Raw genomic sequence first — 24,356 nt, 5'->3', positions numbered from 1 at the left:
GACATGTTGAGTAAGAAGTTGCTGCGGCCAAGATCAAAGAGGTTTTTGCCTGCTTTCTCCTCAAGGACTTTGATGGCTTCCTGTCTTTCATTTAGGTCTTCTTTCCATTTTGAGTTAATTTTTGTGTATGGTAAAAGGAAGTGGTCCAGGTTCATTTTTCTGCATGTCGTTGTCCAGTTTTCCCAGCACCACTTGCTGAAGAGACTGTCTTTATTCCATTGGCTATTGCTTCCTGCTTTGTTAAAGATTAGTTGGCCATACATTTGTGGGTCCATTTCTGGGTTCTCTATTCTGCTCCATTGATCTGAGTGTCCATTTTTTGTGCCAGGAGTGGTAATTTTTTTTTTTTAAGTGGAAAAGACTTCTTGTGCTATTTCGGAGAAAATTTAAGAACTCAACGGTGTAGCATAAGTACAGATAATGGAATGATATCCAAGAGATAGGATTAAGTGATCAAAATAAGATATAGAATGTGTTGTGTTCTATGCTATTATTTGTTTAAAAAAATGCCTATGTGAACACTCTGCATGGATATTGGGACTAATGTACAAATACATCAAGGGAGGAAAACTAGGAGGGTAGGGGGTTAGGAATATAAGAGGCTTTTACTATATGCTATTTTGTACAGTTTCCATTTTTTAAAAATATATACACATCTATTACCTAAAAATATTACAACAGTATAAAATATAAAGCAAATATTAAAGATTGCTTTGAAGGTCTATTTTTTTTTCCCAGGAAGAAACCTTTTGGGAAAGCATTTTTAAGCTACTCAAATTACACTGACCCCAGTTAAGATGTGGTAGGTCAATTACAGGGAAATTTAACTGAGGGTCAAAATATCTTTTCTGAAACTGTCAAAAAGCAAAATTCCTTTTATAGTCAGATGACATTAATTGCTGAGCAACAATGATAAAAACATTATCTTTTAAAACACAAGTTCACAAATTCTAATTCATCCCACATTTACAGCCAGATTGTTTCCAAAACATCATTTTAATTCACTACCTTGTTCAAAACCCCCTCAACAACTCTCAATGCTTACAGGAAAGAATCTTCCAGCCTACATTTCCAGTATTATCTTTTAATACTTTCCTCTACAGGGTCAAACATTTATTCAGACATGTCATTCCCCAAAATAGGTCTTGGCTTTTCTTCCATTTGGGCCTTTGTTTAAATTGTTTGTTTCTATTTCACCTCCTTCACCAACTGTTATTTTACTAATATTCCAAGTCTCATTTCTATTATTTATTCCACAAAACCTTCCTTATCTAAATGAAGGGTTCCATCCTTTCTCTGAACACCTACCGCTCATTAGCTCTTACTAGTACCTTATTAAACTGTAATTGTTGTTGTGTTTGGTCCTACCTTCCCTACATCATAGATTTTAAGTTCATAGAGGGCAAAGACTATGACACCTACCATAGCACTATATCTTGCATTATACAACTAGAGAGAAGACTTAATATGTAAATATGTTTGGAAGAAGTTAAAAAAACAAAGTAACAATTTAATTCATATTAAAGTGTAAATAACTGATAATAAAGCTTTTCCTATTTTGATAAAAGTACAAACGCAGACTAAAAGGGGGAGAAGTAAGGAAGGTAAGAACATAGTAGCTTTCACTTTTATAATTTTTCCAAAATTTGTTCTACTAATCTATAGTGATGGATATATAAACCTGAACGATACACTCTGGTATGAGTGTGTTTCTTAAATGAACAAAACTTAGGAACAGAAAAAACTCTTGAGTTCTGAAATCGTTTCTGAAAAACGGAGAAAATCTTTACAGATCAAATTTTCTCTTTGAAAATTATGACCTTTCATATTTCCTCTTTTGCCTTAGTTGTCAAGATGTGTCGAGAACTTAACTGCAATAACCATACTCACACAGGTTTAAGGTAGTCTTCCTACTTTCTATCTTTAGATTTCATGTGTTTTTAGTTAACTCATTTTTGGAAGAAGGCTGGTTGTCAATTGTTATTATTATAGTAAACTCTCTTAATTTGCAGATATAAATTCACCAGCATTCTCAACTCAGTTAGTGGTATCACATTTCAATTAAACCCAGTCTCTATTTGGCCAAATATACTGGAAAATCAGGGCAATAAGTATCACAGCATTTTACACTGCTTTAAAAAATGTTCAATGGGGGGGGGGGGGGAGTCTGGATGGCTCAGTCTGTTAGGCATCTGACTCTTGATTTTGGCTCAAGAGATTGAGCCTCGTGTCAGGCTCCATGCTGTCAGCATGGAGCCTGCTTAGGATTCTCTCTCTGTCCCTCCACCAGCTCGCGTGTGTACACATGCGTGCTCTCTCTCTCTCTCTCTCCCTCTCTCTCAAAATAAACATTAAAAAAAATTCAATAGGTTTATTCATTCATTTAGTCATCTATCAAACAAATGCTTTTTGAAGGTCTAATATGTACATGACTTTGTTCTGGTCTTTGGAAATAATCTGGTATATAAAACAAAGTCTATGCACTCACAGAGCTAAACATTCAAATGAGGGCCAACAGATAAAGTAATAAATATTTATCCAACAGAACAACAGGTAGCAACAAATGATATGAAGAAAAAAGACCAGACCAGAAAATGAGAGAGTGACATGGTGGTCACGAAAAGCCTAAGATATCCAAGTGGAAATGTTGCATGAGCATTTGTATATGTGTAGCTGGACTTCAGGGAATAGTTTCAGGATACATATCAATTTGAGAACCATCAATATATAAATGGTACTATAAACCACTAGACCAAAAGAAATCACCTAAAAGGAAAATATATATAGAAAAGATCTCCTAGGGACAAATACATGTTACTTTGATGAAATAAATGGCATCTACAAAACCAAGTAAATATGTAACTGTATGAAGTGATTTGGATGCTTAATGAGTTGCACAAATTCTAGCCTCCAATAGAACAGTGAAAGGAACTCACAGTGAAAGTAGCACCATGATATTCTGACACCCTAGATATATAACGTAACTACTATAGTTTCCTCTTATCCTTCTCTGTAATAAATAATATACTACATCTCAGAATTACAGAACGTTTGTCAATTTTATTTCCATGTCAATTTGAATCTTATCCCTAAATCTTATAAAGCGGAAATTTATCATATTTACACAAGAAAATTCAATTAACTCTCTTTCAGGTAGAAGGAATCATCTATTTAACTGGGCCCCTGGCAAGATTTTTTGAGAAGTGATAGCTATACAGACATGACATTTCTATGAATTTCTTTTATTTCTTACTCAGCATGTGTATCTAGTAATAATCTTACTTTTCTATACCTACATTTTAATATCAATTCAAGATTTGGTTGAAGCTATTTCCCCTATGGTATTACTTTATATAAAAATCAACATCACCAGAGAAAGTTGTAGAAAGTAAGAAAAGACCATACAATTCTTATTCAAAATGGTAATGTCAGAAGTATGTGTTCCACTCCCTATAAATATATCCCTTTTGAATTATATTTCCTTTAAATATTGTCAAACCTACAAAGATGATTATAATAATGTACTTCATATATAAATTAGTTTGTAGATCTAAAATGCTTTTTTTTGGATGCTTCCTAGGAGTGTCAAGAGAACAACATATTTTAACTATATTCTGTGAGTCCCTAGGTACCTGAAATATAATAGGGTGACTTAACTCAGTTTAATTTTACCATATGCAGTATCAAACAAATTTGCTGATTTCTTATGGAAATTACTTTCACAACAATAAATGTTAGTGTGAAGTGTAAATATTTAGCAACTTCTAAATGACCTGGGGGGAAAACAATAGAAAGTATTTTCATACCTGCTTTATGGCGGTTACTGTTATCACAAAGAATAATGGAAGTCCACTGGTAATTGGACTGGTAGGTGTATCAATCATAAGCTATATTTACAACAACAAAAAGAACAGAGTATTATATTTTTATATTGTACACGTCACACTATTAACATCTAAAATCTCGTATTTATTGGGAATTCTGAGAACACTATATAAAGTGTATATGATTGTCCAGAGTAAAAAATAATCATGCATGTAGTTTAGTTCACAGTTTCACCAAGTTCATTTTGTTGGCCATTATATGAAGTGAGTAGAATATCTAAATCTATTGCATATCCACAAATATTGCTAGAGTGAACTCAGTCACTTCACCTTTTTAACACAGCGTACATAAGGTCTTCCTCCTCAGTATTTGTTAGAAGCAGACCTACAGCTGCTCAGAATCTCATTTTACATTTCTTTGCCCATCCTGGTAAATGCTGAAAAGTCTGTCAGCAATTTTAACCCTAGAATTTGGAATAATTTCATCACTTAAGAAAAGAGAATAAGGAATAGGGCTAGGAAAAGGATTTTTTTTTTTCCTACAGGGATTTTGTTACATCTACAGAGCCAGAGGGGTACAGCTTAGAAAACGATGCTGTAATCATGATCTAAATCATACAACTGAGGTTTCACCAAATTGGGGAAGTAATTTTTGCAGTAATTATGTTTGGTTAGTTAAAACATGGACCCAATGGTTTATTAATGTTCCTTTACCCTGGATAGGCCAATTAAATTTGTTTTATTCCACAGACCAGCTGAATTCCTGACCTTAGCTAGTAATTTCACAAATGCATGTGATGTGGACATGGTTAGTACAAATTTCTCACTTTTCCAAGAAAACCAAGCTGATGTTCTATTGATAAAAACTCAGAAGTTTCTTCTCTGTTCATGAAAGAAAGCAATTTCTTTAAAATATAAGTGTTTCTTCAAGCTTTAAAGCGACTACTTAACAAGTTTTTTTTTTTCATTGGAATTCCAGGTTCTATGAGAGTAAAGTTCAGAGTTTATACAAAAACCCAATGCCACACTGAAAGATACTGCTCGTGTATTATCAGAAGAGAATAACCCCTTTAAAAGAAAATGGCAATCACTATTTTTAAATCTTGACTTATACTCAAATTTTATAAGCTATTCTCTTGATACTTTGATATTAGAGAAAAAAAAGCACAATGTGAAAATTAAGAAACTATCAAAGAGTTTATCATGAATAGACTTAAGAAAATGGTTCCCATAATAAAAATCTATATTCATGGGGATTCTTAAAATTAGAAAAAATTTTTAAATAAAAGTAAAATTTAAATTCAAAACAAAGGAAAAGTCAAAGAAAGATTTACTTGGACAAAGATCATTCCGTAGGCAGAAATGTGCCAAAAACATGTGCTATATAAGTCAAAATATTTATGTTCTGATGCAGAGCAAGTGAAATGTAAAATTGGCTTTGATTATAATTATCAGCACCATAGCACATCAGTAATGAAACAAAATAAAATTAATCTTAAAATTCACAAGCTATTTTTTAGAAATCTGCATGTGGTTTAAATAACTACATTCACTGATTACAATGGGGAAGCTATGCAGGAAAAAACTGATCCCATAGTCAAATGATTTAGAATGCAATATAACTTTTCCCTAAAGATCGATGTCATTATATAAACTTAATCCATTGAGTGATAAAGCTTACCTGAACCAAAAATATAATAAGAAAATAAAAGTTTGCCACTCTTCTGAATTGTTCAAATAAATTTTTTGGAACAAAATTCCACACAGTATACTAAAAAAACAGAGAGAGAAGGATAAATTAACATTTAAAATAATATATACGATATCAATGTAATAATAAGGAAAGCAAAATAAGATTTATGAAGTCCTTAGACAAACTTATGTAACTCTTGATGCTATAAAAACTATCTGTTTTTTAAGAGTTTCAGAACTTTTATTCTATTCTTTTTTTTCTTATACTATTTATTGGCAATTTTAGTGTAATTTAAAAAGATGAGATAAATTGGAATCTATCAATTGTGCTATTAAATTCTTGATTTTTTAGAAGTTGGAGAAGGCAAATCTAAAACAACATTTAATAATTTATTTTGGTCTTTGGTTACACAAAACTAAGTGTAAAAATACACAAGAGCTGATAAAAATGCTGATTCCAGATACAATTTATTTTCCATTTTATTTAGCTCAGTTCAGAAACAAAGGAAATGGTATAACTATTTTATTATTCTTTGTTAAGTACAAAATATGGAAAAATAACCAAGAATGTGAAAAAGATTAAAAAACACTTTACATAAGTGGTGGTATAACCACCAAGACAATCTCATAAAGGACACGAAAATCTGTCACAATGTCAATTTTTAAAGTAAGACTGTCACTAAATGACCTTGGACTAATCTCTCTGCACCCTACTTTGTGCCTCTATAAAATGAAGACAATAATAGTCCTATTTTATAGGGTTGTTATAAGGCTTAAATAAGCTAATATATTTATGATGCACTTAGGACAGAAACTGGCTCATACTAATTGCCATGTGTCTGTTATATTATTAATCAGCATATAAGCCTATAATGCTATATTATAAGGGTAATAATATGCCAAACATTATAGCACTGTCACTTCACCCTATATACACTCTCTCAGTAGAATGTAAGATCCCTGAGGCTAGGGACATTGTTTCATTTACTGCTCAATCTCCAGCACTTACCACTACTACTCAGCACATAGGTGGAGATCAAAACTTTAGAAGAATAGATGAATAAATAAAGAAATACATACATACATACATTAGGTAGAAATGAATTTTTTTCAGATGACCATCTGGATGTCAGGCAAATGAAGCCTTAGTGGTTACTGATCCTATTCAAAATTTCTAAAGAGGCAGTTTACTTAATTTTCTCTGGTGCAATGTAAGATGGTTCTAATTTCTGAATTTTCTTACTTCAAAAATTCACTTCTTAATCAGCTGAGATCTGAAATGTCCTTCCCCACATAAACAATTAAGGTTAAGTTCCCAGGAAAGCCCACAACAGTCTCTATGACCCAAGGATATATAAATAGTACAATACCTAACAACATTTCTTTCAGGTCAAATTATAATCTCAGTTCTAATCTGATACCTGAAACACATTTTCTTGTGGTAGTGGTAGCACTAGTGGCTCCAGAATCTGGGACTCCCTGGGGACTATGTTCAGGGCTCTGGAGAGAAGAGAGGTAGATGCTTTCCAGTCACTGCTCAATGTGTATCCCTGAGATGGTAACTTTGGGTCATATCATCCTCAGGTGATCTTAACTGGAGTCCCTTAGTTACCAAATCAAATGTGTAAAACTTTTTAAGAATCAAGTTGGCAATGTCCTAACTTTACATCAATCTTTTAAAATCATAACAGAATGTATTTTTGTCTTCCAAAATCTCGAAAAGAACAATTACATAAATTGGCAATAAGGTAACTGGTTTCAGGATATTTTCTTTGGCTAGTTCAATAATACATGGAAAAACTCAGAATAAATAAAAATTTCTTACGAAAACCAGCTTACAAATATTAGGAATTGTTTTTTCCAGGTTTTCTAAAATACAAAATACATTAATAGACTGAACAAGTCTATATTCTGTGCTTATCCTATCATATGTAGAAGAGAAACTATAGGATAAATGTTAAATAATATAAAAATATTTTAAGAAAAATAATAATTATGCTTTAAAGTTATTTTATTATTATGTAATAATGGTCAATAAAATTAAATTAGAAGTATAACTTCTTTTTTAGCTATGTATATGACTATACAACTGATCTTTTTTCTTCAAGTTCTGATATTAGTAAGAAAACCAAAACATAATTATGAAATTACATCTTTCGTAAAGTTTAAATAAGGTAGTTACTATGGTAAATTAAACAAAGATGTATCATGCACCTACAATGTACAAGACTCTTGTGCTATAAGAGAAACAAAGAAGCTTTCATATTAGAAGAAATTCAGAATAAACATCAATAGCTATATTGAAAGGTAAAGTAAATGAAGGAATATACAAAGAATTAAAATGAAAAGCAGTCAGTGAGAGAAAAATTTAATGAGGAAGGTCATATTCAACATGGGCTTTAATAGGGCAACATTCAACAGGCTGAAAATAGGGGGCAAAGAGAGGGATACCATTTCAGGAAAAGAGGACAGCACGAACACAGGCAGAGAAGAGCAAAGTTCATCATGACTTTGTGGGACAGAAAATAATACAGTCCAGAAGAGTTTAAGGGAATAAAAAGGGAGCAGAAAGGTAGTACAAAGGGAATTTTTTTAAAAGCCTCATTTATGGTCAAGAAAAAAATGGACATTGTATATAAATATCCACATTCCTGAATCTGTGGTCAAGAACATGAATTTTCTATTTCCATAAAAACATGAAATTTATAACCTCTGCAAAAAATATAATCTACATTTAAATTTTTTTTTTTCAACGTTTTTTATTTATTTTTGGGACAGAGAGAGACAGAGCATGAACGGGGGAGGGGCAGAGACAGAGGGAGACACAGAATCGGAAACAGGCTCCAGGCTCCGAGCCATCGGCCCAGAGCCTGACGCGGGGCTCGAACTCACGGACCGCGAGATCGTGACCTGGCTGAAGTCGGACGCTTAACCGACTGCGCCACCCAGGCGCCCCTATAATCTACATTTAAAAAGAAGTGGTTAATCACATGAAATCACAGCAAAGGCACAGTAGTAGGGAAGTTCAACATGGGTTTATGGAATAGCAGGTAATCTGGTTTGGAAGGGATGTGAGAAATTACTAGTAGAATAAATAAGGGAATAATGAGAGAGACAGTCCTTATATGCTTTTAAAAAAGCAATGTTTATTTAAATAGCTATATTTTTAAAACTGTGGTCAAAAACATGAACCGTAATACTGCTGCATATGAATACGATCATATAAAGATATTTAATCTCCCAAATTTTCCAGGACACTCAGCTTTCAATACTGGCAGAGGACTAAAGTGGTCCTGTTACTCACAGCAGATGAGATTACAAAAACTAGATTTTAAAATGGATCCTGGAAAGTATCCAAAATATAGATAGAAACTAGAAGAGAGTTTAATTTTTAAAAAGTGCAAATGAAAGGAATATGAATTGTAAACTATGGCTTCTTAACCTGGAGACACTATCCAACTCTCACAGCTATGGCAGCAAACAGTAGGGAGAAAAATTATACCCTTATCACAAAATATGACAGATTTGAATTCAGGGCTGGAAAACTAGATGGAAATTTAAGGGGAAGAAAACACTGGTAGTGAAAGAACCAGGCAAGGAAAATGACCCAAATTCAGAATGTAAACCATCCAAACCCAGGATGATAGCTAAACTCTACACCAAAAAGGAGTGAACTACTGATATATGCAACAACAAAGATCAACCTCAAGATTACTGTTACATGAAATGAAGTCAGACAGAGAAGACTCATACTAAATGACTATATTTATGTGATATTCTAGAAAAAGTGAAACTATAGTTATAGAAAACAGATCAGTGGTTGCTAGTGCTAGAGATGAGGAGGAGGGGGACTGGCTGCTAACTTTTTACTTCTGGATATACTCTTTATCTTGGTTGTGGTAGTCCCATGATGCTATACATTTGTCAAAACTCATCAAATTGTACACTTAAAATTGGTGAAATTTTACTATATATAAATTATACACAAAGTTAAAAAAAACTTAAAATTTTCAAGGACTTTTACTTCTTGCATGATTTACTAAGAACTGTGTCATTAATCTAAAGCTCTTCTATTACCCTAGATTCTAACATTTCCCCTTCCTGCCCTCTGCTTTAGAACCACTGTCCAAAATGACAGATCTCACTAATGGGTATGTTGCATCTGTAAATAATGTGAAGGATGAGAAAAGGGGCAGAACAAAGAAACCACTGACCTAAGACAATACTCTTGGGAAAGAGGAGATCAGGATGACAGAGATACAATTAGTTACTCTGGAAGGCAGAGAAGGAGCAGTACAAAGACGCTTCTTAAAGTGGTCTATCAAACAATAGCAATAATCTAAGGAAAACTTTACTCTTAGTCTGATTCACATCCTAACTGCACTTTCCAATAGGTAACCAGTAGTTGCATATGGCTCCTGACACTTAATCGAAAATAAATTAAGATTTAATTAAAAATTATGTTTTTCAGTGGCATTAGCCATATTATAAGGCCTAACTAGCCCTAAACAGCTACTGGTTATCATAGTAGCACAGAAAACGTTTCCTTCATCATGAGAAAAGTTTACTGGGACAGCATTAACCTGTAATCTTCAGTTTCAAAATAAACAAAGACATCTTAAAAGTGTTATAGAAAAAAATGAAACAAGGAAGAATACGTGAGTGAAGCAGTACCTTGGTACTATATATGTAAATTTCTTGTTTACAGAAGAGTGCTAAAATTAGAGGAAGTCAGGCTTTAAAGTCACACAGAACTGAGTTCAAACTCCAATTTTGTCATTTAGTGTGCAACCCTGGGTAAATTATTTCCCAACACTTTAATTAAAGACACAAATATAAAATGAGTATAACACTTTGTAAAAGCGATCTCAGAGTTGCTGTATGAATTAAATGATATGAGATGTACCTAACATAGTACCTGGCACACCGTATAAATATTTAGTTCCTCAGTTTAATTGCAACTAGGGATAATTTTTGGCATGTTAGTTACCTGGTATTAGCAACTGGCAACTCCTTTTATTTTACAGTTCACAATTTTGGGTAAGATATATTTACCAAACACCATTTCCTTGAATTTTTAAGGATATAAATATATACTGGAATAAATAAATTACTTTTCAAAACAAAATGGAACATATCTATAGTTTTAATAAGTGTTAATCCTTACCTTAGATGAAATGATCCGGTTATCTATAAATTTCTGAGGTGTGTAAAGGCCATTCTGAGGAAACCTGTTGGCTATGTAAATAGTTCTTGTGTCACTTTGATGTGGTGGGTCAAAACCCTAAGACCAAGCAAAAGAAAAATAATGACTAAGAAGGTTAGTTGTTATGATTCTTTATTGCTGGTTTTATTTAACTGACCAGATTGCACATATTATTACTGGCCTTGAACTGCATATAGTTTCAATCTAATTACTAGCAGAGTTAAGGCATATATATTTTTCTTTCCCAGGTAAACTAACATATTATCTTCAAATAAACACTTAGGTAATACCTCTGGTAATGAAAAATAATCCATACTGTTAGAAATGCTACTGTAAGGGGGGAAAATCATGTAGAAGATCTATAGAAGCATTTGAGGACAGTATTTCTTTCCTTCCCTTTCATTCCTAGGGGTTCCTTGCCTTTCTCTTAAGATGGATTCCTACTCAGTGATGTGGAAGTTCTATGTACCTATAGCCTAATCAGCACCTACTACATCTGATAACAGAGGTTTATATTTTACTTCTTCCACACCCAGATCAACTTGGTTTCAAAGAACTTTGATCCCACGAGACTCACAATGCACTGGGTAGGGTCCTGCCTAGATTCACTCCACATAATCATCTCTTTGTGGTAGTCATATTATCAGTTGAATCCCTGAAACGTGGAGATGTAATTCTGGCCTCAAATTTAGGAAACCATTTCTCGAGGTACATTTATCAATGATCTCCAATGTAAAAGTTTTCACTGGGACAAGAATGCTGATACTTTATTCCCACAGTATTTTACCATTTTCCTAGGTGGCGAGTCTTCAATACTCTTTTGGCAGATCTTGGCGATCCTATGACAGGATGAAAGCAACCACCAAAAGCAAGACCTTTGTTTGTGGCTCTACTATTGCTACTAAGTTATGAAAAAGTTAACTAAAGCTGGTATTTGTAATTACAATGATCTACTTGTAGCCATTAAGGACTCTAATTTAGTAATCTACTAAGTAAGTAATGTGGCTGCCATTTGATGCTTGGCATCCTTGTAAAATTTCCATTAAGTACATACATACACAGATAGTGGAAATTCCCATATTACCTAGAGGTATATTTTGTTTAGCACATCAGAATATTAACAGTGCTATGTATAGATTTCAACTGCTGTCATTCTTGGTTTAAAAATTTTTATTCTGTGATCTTAGAAACAGCTACTACAAGACTGTGAAAATTAAATGCATTTGTATGCTCCATAAAAAAACCATGAAATTTCATTTTATTTGCTTATGCTATTTATAGTGATGACCACATTTTGTGGATGTGAATGTGCCATTATGTGTCTGATTTCAAAATCAGTTTCTTCAAGGATAAAATATGGCATGCATATTTATCTTCTTCCTAAATTTTCCTTTAAACATTTCACAATTTTTCCCTATAATAACTTATGGAGGGGGGGGAAAGGCAGGCCTCATAATCAGAGTTGGAACTTACTGCTCTATCTAGAATACTGCAATCACCTTAAAGATATGTGCTATTTATTCATTCAACAAATATGTATTGAGGTTAAGTACTATGCTAATCCATGTAGGATTATGTGATTTGTTAATTACTCAAGCAAATCATAATATGCCCTAACTCAACAAATAAATGAATAAAGAGTTGGCATGCTACTGCTATAGTCCATGCCTGTATTTCTCAAAGGGGGTTCACAGGAAGTTTGCCAATAAAGTTCATAAAGTTATATAAGAGGGACACACTGGTAACTGAAACATTAGACTACATGAAGCATATTTATTCCACATCCACTTTGAAACCACGTAAAAATAACAGCAAATTACATACCATGTATGTAAGCTTCTGGAATAAATTAAAGAAAAAAGAAAGTACATTTGTGGGTCTGAAGGAATATATAAATCTTTAGGAAGATGTCAAGACAATTGAGCCTAAGAACCACTGATACAGAATTTTATTTTTCACTAAATTCCACCAAGACTGGAATTTATTACTAAGTACATCTAAAGTTAAGAAACAAAGTGCAAAACAAAGACTCCCCTAAAATATGTATGTTATTTATATATGTTACTATTGCAACATCTCATTCATGACTTCCTAGGATGCAAACATCCTTCTCCATTCATCTCTACTGACTGTACCAGTAATCACATACTAAAGTTTGAAACTCCTTAGATTCCTACAATTATTTCAAGGGGATATATTGAAATGTTCCAAAAATAAAACCAATTTTAAACTGAATTTTAAGTGCAAAATCAGTATATTCCAAAATATAGTAATTTAACATTAGATAATTCCAAAAGGAGATTGAGGAGTTTTTCCTTAATTCCCAAAGATGCTACAAAATCCACCTACATATTTTGAGTTTTTTTCAGTTGTAATTAATTCACATGATCTCATTCAATCATTTTATAATCAATGGCATGTATATATGTGTGGATGTTATTTTTTCCACAAAAACGGTTAAATTTTATATTTGTGACTGCAGTATAAGTAAACCTAGCTGTCCCTTATCGAAATCAAACCTCTAACTTCAGTTCATTAGCATCGTCTTCTCTGCAACAAATTAAGCCAGCCACAACTAAATAAAAGAATAACACTGTCCAAAAATAAAGAAAGTGACTTAGGGCAGGATCCATAAATGGACTTCAGGTCTGTGAATCTCTGAAACTGTATGCAGATTCACTTAACATGTGCATTTTTCCAATGAGAGTGAGCATAGGTTTCATCGGTTTCTCATGATGTAAAGAAGCTTAAAACCACTTATCTAAAGTCTTGCTTTTGTAATCAGTTCTCCATCTCAATATTGCAGATTTTAAAAACAACACAAGAGAATCTTTATGTTTCAATAACACCTCTACTCTTTAACAGGAGCCAAAACAAACATGTGACCAAAATTAAGTGTATAACTATACTGTTAGTGTGAAGTTCAAGTACAGTTTCACACTTTTCTAGCAAGCATTAATAGCAAGTCATGGCACTAAGAAAGAAATACAGTCTGAATTTCCTAATCACTTGGTCAAGGCTACATGCCAAGGTTGGCACACATCACATATTCTGCTGTCATCTCAGACTACCCATTCACACCTTCAACCCCTTGATGCTAGCCTGCTCCTTTTTCCTCTGATTCACCTTGCCCTAGGGAAAGGAATTTAGATAGATTAATACTATTCTAGCCACCCTAATTTTATTTTAATTCCTGCTAAAAAGTAGGATACAAGCTTTGGAAACACACAACTGTAAATAATTTAAAAATAAAAAACTCTCATATTCTATAAAAGTATGAAATTTAAAACCTCTTTTCAGTCTGGATTTGTGAGCATATGTTAAATTCATAGGTATTTAAAAAGAAAAAGCAGGTAAGGTAGAAAAAAATCTCATGATGGCATCTTGGGAACAAACTGACAACACATAGGAATGGTTTGAAAGAGATTCCTTTTATAACCAAAAACTGATGCGATCTAGGAAAACCAAACCACTAAATAGCTTTATAATTTTTAGAAGTTGGTCTCTGGCACACAGCAGTACTTGGAAATGAATCACTACATTTTACATTTTCATACCAAATATACCAGCCTCTCCGTAATCTTAAAATCCCAAAGATTTTAGGAAAATTACAAATATTACAAATAAAACGCTAACAATGGCTAAAACTGTAGTCCTATAATTAAAACTGTTACACTTCTTTACAATAACTAAGAAAATATCATTTTTAGAGTTCACAGTGATCAAAGTAAATCTGTGCTTCTTATTCTTATATGTGATCTATTCCCTCTAAAATATAAAGAAAAAGCTTCAAGACAAACCATACACCAAAAAACCCATCCAAACTCAAAAAAACCCAAAAAGCTGCAGAGTCAACACTGCAATACCACTGTTATTAAAATAAATGAACAAAAGCTTTAATCACATGCTTTATATGACAGAAGGTAATTTTTGTTGGCTGTATCCTCCAATGTACACAGGCACATGAAAATGGCCTCGTAAAAATATGATGATTCTGGGGAAGAATGATTTAGTGTATTTTACCAAATCTATAAACTTAATTGTGAATTATTATTTCCTGGACATGGACTTTAAATAAAATATACCTATATGAAGGTACTGTAAGGGCAAGATAATTTTACACTGTTAACAAAGGAAGGTGATAGAAAATAACTTAAAATACTTGTGATGTAAACAAACACAATAATTAAACATTTTTGTTTCCTGTTACATAATTTTCATTTTAGGACTTAAGGTTGTTCTCCATCTATCAAACCAGTCTGGGGCTTCCAGGAAGTTGGCTTAAATGCAGGGGTAGGTTAGGACTGACTAACTACAGGATATAAAATTTAGAGTGACCTTTGACTCCAAAATTCTTAAATCATCTGTCAATGCTTCATTACAGGAAGCTCATCTCTGATAGATTATATTACTTCCCAAACTTGATTTTTCTGTGCCAACATTTACCTCCAGCAAAAGCCTCTTCATCCTTCCTTCAAGTTTCAGCTTAAGAGGTTCCTTCTCAATGGAGCTTTCCCTGACACTTCTTTTTCCCCAGAAACAAAGGAAGGTATTTGTTATTATGCCCAACAAACCTTTTATATACTCTCATTATAGATTTTATTACACAGATTAGTAATTACTTGGCTGTATATCCAGCTCCCCCTCCAGACTGTAAGATTTTTTTTTTAAGTTTATTTATTTATTTTGAGAGAAAGATTGTGCAAGCAGGGGAGGGGGAGAGAGAGAATCCCAAGCAGGCTCTGCACTGTCAGCATGGAGCCCGATGTGGGGCTTAAACTCAGGAACCAGTGAGATCATGACCTGAGCCAAAATCAAAAGTCAGATGCTTAACTGAGCCACCCAGGTGTCCCCAGACTACAAGATCCTTAAAGATAGTATGTGCTAATTATTTAATGAATAATTACTGAAATTAATGAATAATTTACTGGATACAATAAATTCTGTAGTTTTGAGGTTCTAAGTTTAGTTTTTAAATATTTTTAACAATAACTTTTCTACCAAATTGAATTTAAATTCAATGATATTTAAAAGAAAAAGGAAAAACTTTAAAAGTGATCCTGTAGAGTGAAACCCATTGTTACTAATGAAAGAGAGGCTAATAAGAAGCTTTTCATTCTGCTGTTCTTAGATTTATCTTATTCTCATCAAAACCATTTATTATAACTTTACAGTTGGTTGGGGTTCATTTCTGGATGTCAAAGAAACCAAGTTCTATTAGGGATATGCAAATCAAAACCATGAGGTACCACTTAGCCACCTACTGGGATGGCTACTATCAAAACAAACCAAAACAAAATAATTAGTATTGGCAAGGATATGGAGAAATTGGAATCCTTGTATACTGCCAGTGGAAATGTAAAGTGGTACAGCCTCTGTGGAAATATTATGGAGGCTCTTCAAAAAGAAGTAAACACAATGATCATATGATCCATCAATTCCACCTCTGGGTACATACAAAAAATGTAAAAGCAGAGACTTGAACAGATATTTGTACACAGATATATTGAATAATACGAGTATTATTCACAATAGCCAAAAGGTGGAAGCAACACAAATGTTCATCGACAGATGAATGGATAAGCAAAATATGGTATATACATACAATGAGCTATTACTCAGCCTTAAAAAAGGAAATTCGGACACCTGCTACAATATGGATATACCTGGAAGACATTATGCCAAGAACAAATGCTGTATGATTCTTTATTAAGAGATAGTCAAATTCAGTTTGCCAGATGTTTAGTGAACAGGGGAACAGGGAGTTTGTGTTTAATGGGTACAAAGTTTCAGTTTTGGAAGATGAAAAAGTTCAGGAGATGGACGGTGGTGATATGCACAACAATGTGAATGTACTTAATGCCACAGAACAGTAAACTTGAAAATGGTTAAAATGGTAAATTTTATGTTACATATATTTTACCACAATTAAAAATATCAATTTTAGCCATTTGAAAATTTCCCATGGGTTTTCTGGATTAGAAGAGTCCTATTCGATCACAATTCAACCATAATATTTAATTTCTTTTGTTTGTCACGCTGGTGTTTTCCATGTATGGCAACAGAGACATTTATGATAAAAAAATAAATGTGTGAGGCTGTTTTAGTTTAGATCAAATTTAAAAATCACAAAGAACGCTAAATTTGATTTTTTTAAAAAAAATTTATTTATTTATTTATTTATTTATTTATTTATTTTTTTTTTGCTATTGTTCTGCCTATCAGGTTGAACACTGGCTGAACAAGAAGTGAAACTGGTAAATCTTCTAACTGTGGTATCCAAATTAGAGGTAACTAAGTAAAAAATTTCTACCCAGTTTTTCAAATACTTCTGAACCTTTACCTTCTCCCCTCACAATCGTACACAGCAATGGCAATGAAGATGGTTTTGTAGGTCCTAATTAGAATAACAGAAGCAATGGATTACAACTCTGAGAAAGGCTAGAGACATGTAGTCAATCAAAAACCATATCTTTTACACAGTATATACAAGGTTTAATATTTAAAAATACGAAGAACAAAGACACAACCACAAAATTCTAAATAATAGCATGAAAAAGCATCTTCAAGTCAAAGGACAGAGACAGAGGGTGAATCCTATTTAGTTACTTTGGCAAAAACTGACACAAAAAGTAGGAAAAAAAAGTAGGGTGGAAGAAAGATACACAATTGCCTCATTAATTTTATATATAGAAACCTGATTTCAGGAATGCCAGAACCAAGAAACTGCTACCAAATAAACAACAAGAGCAGAAGCAACAATAAGAAAACACAACAATCCTGTACTTCCTACAGGTCCCACTTTCCTTAATCTAGATAATTTACCTTTCAGTTGCCATAATTACAAAAAATTTTAATATTGCTCAAAATCTGTAACACTCTTGCTCTTACACAGAATGAAAGCATATGCTGTCCCTGTTATCAGATAGATACAATGTAATACCAAGCATTAACATTTAGTAAATTAACCAAAATAATACTGTTACTGAAATAATGTTTCTGAATGACCATATACTTTTCTACTCATCTATTTTTTTCTGATTGACTGTTTAAGTGTGCTTCTTATTCTTACTCAAAGAACTATATGTAGTAGCTCTCTATTACAGCTAAAAGATTATACGACTCAAAGTCAAAACTCCTCTTGGGGAACGAGCCTAAGAAAAGGAAGGAAGACTTCTAGGAAGCATTTCAGAAGTAAGTATTGGTATTGATTTTCACAATGATTGGGGGAGGGTCTATTGACAATTAGTAGGTGGATGGACGGATGGGTGGGTGGGGCAGAGATATCAGACATTCTACAGCGCATTAGAGAGTCCTGCCAACAAAGGAATGTCCCGTGAGACAACTTTCAAATGCCCTGCCTGATATCTGCACTGATAGAAAATCTCTTTAGAATAATATGAATCTCTATTTACAAAATACCTTGCATGGATTTATTAATTTTTCAAGAATGCAACTACCACATATACTGAAGGAAGATAATAGTTTGATTTGTCAGAACTTTGTAAACAGTTGGTTCACTGTTTCACGAAATTACATCACCAAAGGAAAGGTCACTTGAATTTGAGTCACCAATACAGGCATACCTATTTTTTGCATTTTGTAGATACTGTGTTCTTCACAAATGGAGTTTGTGGCAACCCTGTGTCAACAAGTCTGTTGGTACCATTCTTCCAACAGCACTTGCTTACTTCACATCTCTGTGTCACATTTTGGTAATTCTTGCACTATTTCAAACATCTTCCTTATTGTTGTATTTGTTATAATGATCTGTGATCAGTGATCTTTGATGTTACTAGTGTAATTTTACGGGGCACCATAAACTCTACCTAAAGATGGCGAACTTCATCAATAAATGCTATGTGTGCTCTGACTGCTTCATTCCCCATCTCTTTCTCTCCTTAGGCCTCCCTATTCCCTGAGACACAACAATATTGACATTAATAACCCCACAAGGACCTCTAAGTGTTCAAGTGAAAGAAAGGGTCACGTGTCTCTTTAAATCAAATCTAGAAATGATTAAGCTTAGTGAGGGCATGTCAAAAGCTGATATGGGCCAAAAGCTGGGCCTCTTGTACCAGTTATTCAAGCTGTGAATGAAAAAAAAATTTTTTTCCTTTTTTCTTGAAGGAAATTAAAAGTGTTGCTCCAGTGAACACACCAATGATAAGAAAACAAAACAGCCTTATTTCTTACATGGAGAAAGTTTTAGAATGGCTTAGACAGAAAATCAAACCAGTTATAACATTCCCTTCAACCAAAGCCTTAGCCAGAACAAGGCCCTCACCCTCTTTAATCCATGAAGACTGAGAGGAAAGGAAGCTGCAAAAGAATAGTCTGAACCTAGAGCAGATTGGTTCATGAGGTTTAGGGGGAAAAAAGCCACCTCCATAACACAAGTGTTCAAGATGAAGCAGCAAGTACTGATGTAGAAGCTGCAGCAAATTATCCAGAAGACAGAGCTAGGATAATTAATCATGGTGGCCACACTAAACAACAGATTTTCCATATAGACTAAACAGTCTTGTATTAGAAGAAAATGCCACCTAGGACTTTCATAGCTAGAGAGGAGAAGTCAATACCTGGCTTCAAAGTTTCAAAGGACAGGCTGACTCCCTTGTTGGTAGGGGGCTAATGCAGCTGTAGCCACTTTAAGTTGAAGCCAATATGCTAATTTACCATTCCAAAAATCCTAAGTCCTTTACGAATTATGCTAAATCTACTCTGCCTGTGCTCTAGAAATAAAATAAGGCCTGGATGATGGCACATCTGTTTACAAAAATGGTTTATTGAATTTTTTTAAAGCCCACTGTTGAAACTTTACTGTTCAGACAAAAAGCTTTCTTTTAAAATACTGCTGCTTATTGACAATGCAACTAGAGCTCTGATGGAGATGTACAACAAGATTAATGTTATTTTCATGTCTGCTAACACAACATCCGTTCTGTAGCCCACAGATAAAGGAGGAATTTTGACCTTCAAGACAAATGCTGTTGGGAAAACTAGACAGCAACATGCAGAAGAATGAAAACTGGACCACTTTCTTACACCATACACACACACAAAAAAATTCCAAATGGATTCAAGACCTAAATGTGAAACAGAAAACCATCAAAATCCTAGAGGAGAACACAGGCAACAACCTCTTTGATATTGGCCATAGCAACTTCTTTCTAGACATGTCATTAGAGGCAAGGGAAACAAAAGCAAAAATGAACCCTGGGACTTGATCAGGATAAAAAGCTTCTGTACAGCAAACAATCAACAAAACTAAAAGACAATCTTTGGAATGGGAGATGATATTTGCAAGTGATGTATCTTATAAAGGGTTAGTATCCATAAACTATAAAGAACTTCTCAAACTCACCACTCCCAAAATAAATAATCCAGTTAAGAAATGGGCAGAAGACACGAATAGACATTTTTCCAAAGAAGACATCCAGATGGCCAACAGACACATGAAAAGATGCTCAACATGACTCATCATCAGGGAAATACAAATCAAAACCACAATGATATACCACCTCACACCTGTCAGAATGGCTAAAATTAACAACACAGGAAACAACAGATATTGGTGACGATGTGGAAAAAGGGGAATGCTATTACACTGTTGGTAGGAATGCAACTGGTATAGCTACTCTAGAAAACAGTATGGACATTCCTCAAAAAGTTAAAAAGTGTAACTACTCTATGACCTAGCAATTGCACTATGAGGTATTTACCCAAAGGATACAAAACTACTGATTCAATGCAGCACATGCACCCCGGTGTTTATAGCAGCACCATCAACAAACAACCAAACTACGAAAGAGTGCTTCAATTGATGAGTGGATAAAGAAGATGTGGTATATATATATACAACAGAGTATTACTCAGCCATCAAAAAGAATGAAATTGTGCTATTGCAATGGCATGGATGGAGTTAGAGTGTATTATGCTAAGCAAAATAAATCACAGAAAGACAAATACCATATGATTTCACTCATATGTGGAATTTAAGAAACAAAGTGGATGAACATAGGGAAGGGGGAAAAAGAGACAGACAGGGAAACAAACCGTAAGAGACTCTTAACTATAGAGAACAAATAGGGTTGATGGAGAGAGGTGGGCAGGGGATGGGCTAAATGGGTGGTGGGCATTAAGGAGGGTGCTTGTTGTGATGAGCACTTGGTGTTATATGTAGGTGATGAATCACTAAATTCTACACCTGAAACCAATTTTACCATATGTTAACTAAAATTTAAATAAAAACTTGAATCAGTGAGAAAAAAAAAAAACTTTTCATAAAGCTATTGCTGCCATAGAGAGGGATTCCTCTGATGTATCTGAGAAAAGTAAACTGAAAACCTTCTGGAAAGAATTCACTATTCTGGATACCATTAAGAACATCTGTGATCCATGGGAAGAGGTCAAAATCTCAGTATTTGCAGGAGTTTGGAAGACATTGATTCCAACACTCCTGGATGACTTTGAGGGGTTTAAGATTTCAGTGGAGAAAACAACTGCAGACGAGGTGGAAATAGCAAGAAAACTAGATAGAATTAAATTAGAAAGTGAAGCCTGAAGATGTGGCTGGATTGCTGCAATCTTATGATAAAACTCTAATGGATGAGGAGTTGCTTCTTATGGATGAACAAAGAAAGTGGTTTCTTGAAAGATAATCTACTCCTAGTGAAGATGCTGTGGAGACTGTTGAAATGACAACAAAAGATTTAGACTATTACATAAACGTAGTTGATAAAGCAGTGGCAGAGTTTGAGAGGATTGACTCCAATTTTGAAAGAAGTTTTAGTATGAGTAAAATGTCATCAAGCAGTATCACGTGCTACAGAGAAACTATACCTTCATGAAAGAAAGAGTCAACTGATGGAGCAAAGTTCATTGATGCCTTATTTTAAGAAACTGGCACAGCCACCCTAACTTTTAGTAACCATCACCCTGATCAGTAAGCAGCCATCAATATCCAGGCAAGACCCTCCACCAGGAAAAGATTATGACTTGCTGAAAGCTGACATTATGGTTAGCATTTTTTAGCAATAAAGTGTTTTTAAACTGAGGTATGTACATTGCTTTTTTAGACATAATAATGTTGCACATTTAATATAGTGTAAACATAAATTTTATATGCCCTAGGAAATCAAAAAATTCATTTGACTTGCTTTGTTGTGTTACTCACTTTATTACATACAGCGCTCTGGAACTGAACCCACAATATTTCCAAGGTATGCCTTGGAAGTATACACTATACTTTCAGCAGTCTGCATTAGTGGCCATGGATTCACAATGATTATAATATCTGATCTTTATGTCTACTGAAGTTATGACTGCACACTTACCTTCTGAAATAGAAATTACTTAATATAACTGTATTTCTCTATTCTTCATGTAACAACTTCAGTTTTGATGTTGATTTTTAAAAATTTTTTTTTTTTTTTTTAACATTTATTCACGTCTGAGACAGAGAGAGAGCATGAACGGGGGAGGGTCAGAGAGAGAGGGAGACACAGAATCTGAAACAGGCTCCAGGCTCTGAGCAGTCAGCACAGAGCCCGACGCGGGGCTCGAACTCACACACCGAGAGATCATGACCTGAGCCGAAGTCGGACGCTCAATCGACCGAGCCACCCAGGCGCCCCTTGATGTTGATTTTTTAAAGAAGTTATTAGTGTAGGCAGGTTACAGATTTAAATTTTATCACTGGATAAGGAGGGATGTAGCATTCATAAAATATTTGTTAGGGTCTGACAGGGTTGAAAAGCAACTAGATACCTGGAAGACCAAAATATAAGTTACAAATACTCACTGTCTTGGGTCTATAACAGAATCCCTCAAGGAAGAAGCTGCTGCTTTTACCATAAGCAGTACTGCCAGTATTCAAACCAGGAAACCACAACAAATATTTTCAAGTATAGATTTAAACAAGCTAATGTATTAGGTAAAAAATTATAAAAACAACATAAAAATATATTGAAATTAAAGAACAGACACGCTGAGTGAATCCTATTTAGTTATTTAGACAAGAACTGAAACAAAAAGTAGAAAACAGCAGGGTGGAAAAATTATAATTGTCTTATAAATTTTATGCACTGGGAACCTAAAAAACATGCTTCGGAAGAAAATAAAACATATATGTACAAGGTTAAACAAATAGGACCCAGCAAATCCTAAACTACTGGTACAAAAAATTGAAAATTAAACCTCAAGCAGAAAAATTATTATTTAGCAACACTGGGTCAAACTGACATAATTCTAAAAATGTATTTTTAAAAGACACAGAAGACTATTTTCACTTCTTCCAGGAAGCAAGTAGTTCATTTACACTGCATAATGACTATTAAAATTGTACTGCTGATCTACAGTTCTTGACTTCTACATGTAATGAAAAGAATTTCCTTTAGCAATCAATCAAAGAGTATTTACTGAGTACTTTCTACGTGCTTTGTAATAAGCTAAGGACTAGTGGTGATATAAAGAAATAGATGACTTAATCCCTGCCCACCTGGAGTTGATAAAACTTCAGTGATTTAGGCCTTATTTACCTTACATATCACCTAATTTCCTATTTCCACTCACATATTTAAGATCAAACTACAATTATTTTCTCATTTCAATGTGGGACACCCAGCATAGATATTTAGAAAGCAACTGGATATTTTTGTTTAGATGTTAGGAAAGAGGGTTGGACTTGGGATAGGAACCCAGCAAGCATAAAGATGATAGTTAAAATCAAAGAATGTATGAGACTGCCTGTTATGAGTGCACAGTGAAAGAAGAGAAAAAGGGCAAGAGATGGAATTCTCATTTAAGATACACGTGGGAGAAAAGGAATAAGCAAAGGAGAAAGATCACCAGAGAGGAGGAAAAGAGAGGAGAGGTGTGGCAGAAACACAGGAAGAAGTTGCAAAAAAGAATTATTTCATATGCTGTAGAGAAAGATGAAAACTGAAAAAAAGAGTACCGAATTTAATAATTAGGAAATCACTGGTGACTTTGATCAACACAGTTTCAATAAAATTAAAAAGGCTATAATGGATTGATTAAATAGGGGTAAAGAAGAGAGTGGGGAAGTAGGGATAGTGATTACAGCTGAATCAAATAAAATATATGTATTTTTTAGTGTAAGCAAATCATATTTTTAGGTTTGAAATGAAGCATCTGGCAAAGAGGGAGAAAAATCAAGTTATGAGAAAGACAAAATTATTGAAGGATCAAGGAATCATTAAATGTAATGTGCTATGCCAGATGGAGTTTTGAAGCAGAAGAAAGAACACTGGTGGAAAAACTAACATCTGAATAAAGTATAGTGTTTAACTAATAATAATGTATTAATATTAGTTCACAGTGTAACAAGTTTAACCTAGTAATGTAAAATATTAGTAAGAAAAACTGGGTGAAGGGAATATACACGAATTCTTTGTATTGTCTTTCCAACTTCTCTGTAAATCTGAAACTATTCTAAGATAAAAAGTTTATTTTTTAAAAGTTAAAAAAATAGTCCTTAAAAACAAGCACATCTACAAACTGAAGCAAACACACACACACACACACACACACACACACACACACACACACGGGCGTTACATTGACCTAGTTTTTCTTATTTTGCATAGAGTAACTGAAAACTTTATCTC

General features: G+C 33.8%; 1 protein-coding gene across 7 annotated transcripts in view; it reads right to left on the bottom strand.

The window, feature by feature from the left end:
* ATP11B (ATPase phospholipid transporting 11B (putative)) overlaps positions 1-24,356 on the bottom strand; it is a 127,226-nt gene that overhangs the window by 87,332 nt on the left and 15,538 nt on the right. For 6 of the 7 annotated variants that reach the window (XM_058730608.1, XM_058730611.1, XM_058730609.1 and 3 more), the window contains exons 2-4: positions 10,684-10,800; positions 5,506-5,595; positions 3,807-3,887 (exon numbers count right to left, since the gene is read on the bottom strand). In XM_058730608.1, coding sequence (XP_058586591.1) covers positions 3,807-3,887; positions 5,506-5,595; positions 10,684-10,800 — 288 coding nt within the window. Of the gene's footprint in view, positions 1-3,806; positions 3,888-5,505; positions 5,596-10,683; positions 10,801-15,168; positions 15,263-24,356 lie in introns of those variants that run through there. The other variant, XM_058730607.1, reaches the window with a different exon arrangement.

This window comes from Neofelis nebulosa, chromosome 5 (genome assembly GCF_028018385.1).
Source record: "Neofelis nebulosa isolate mNeoNeb1 chromosome 5, mNeoNeb1.pri, whole genome shotgun sequence".
In the NCBI taxonomy this organism is placed as follows: domain Eukaryota; kingdom Metazoa; phylum Chordata; class Mammalia; order Carnivora; family Felidae; genus Neofelis; species Neofelis nebulosa.
This window is presented reverse-complemented; position numbering and strand designations above follow the sequence as displayed.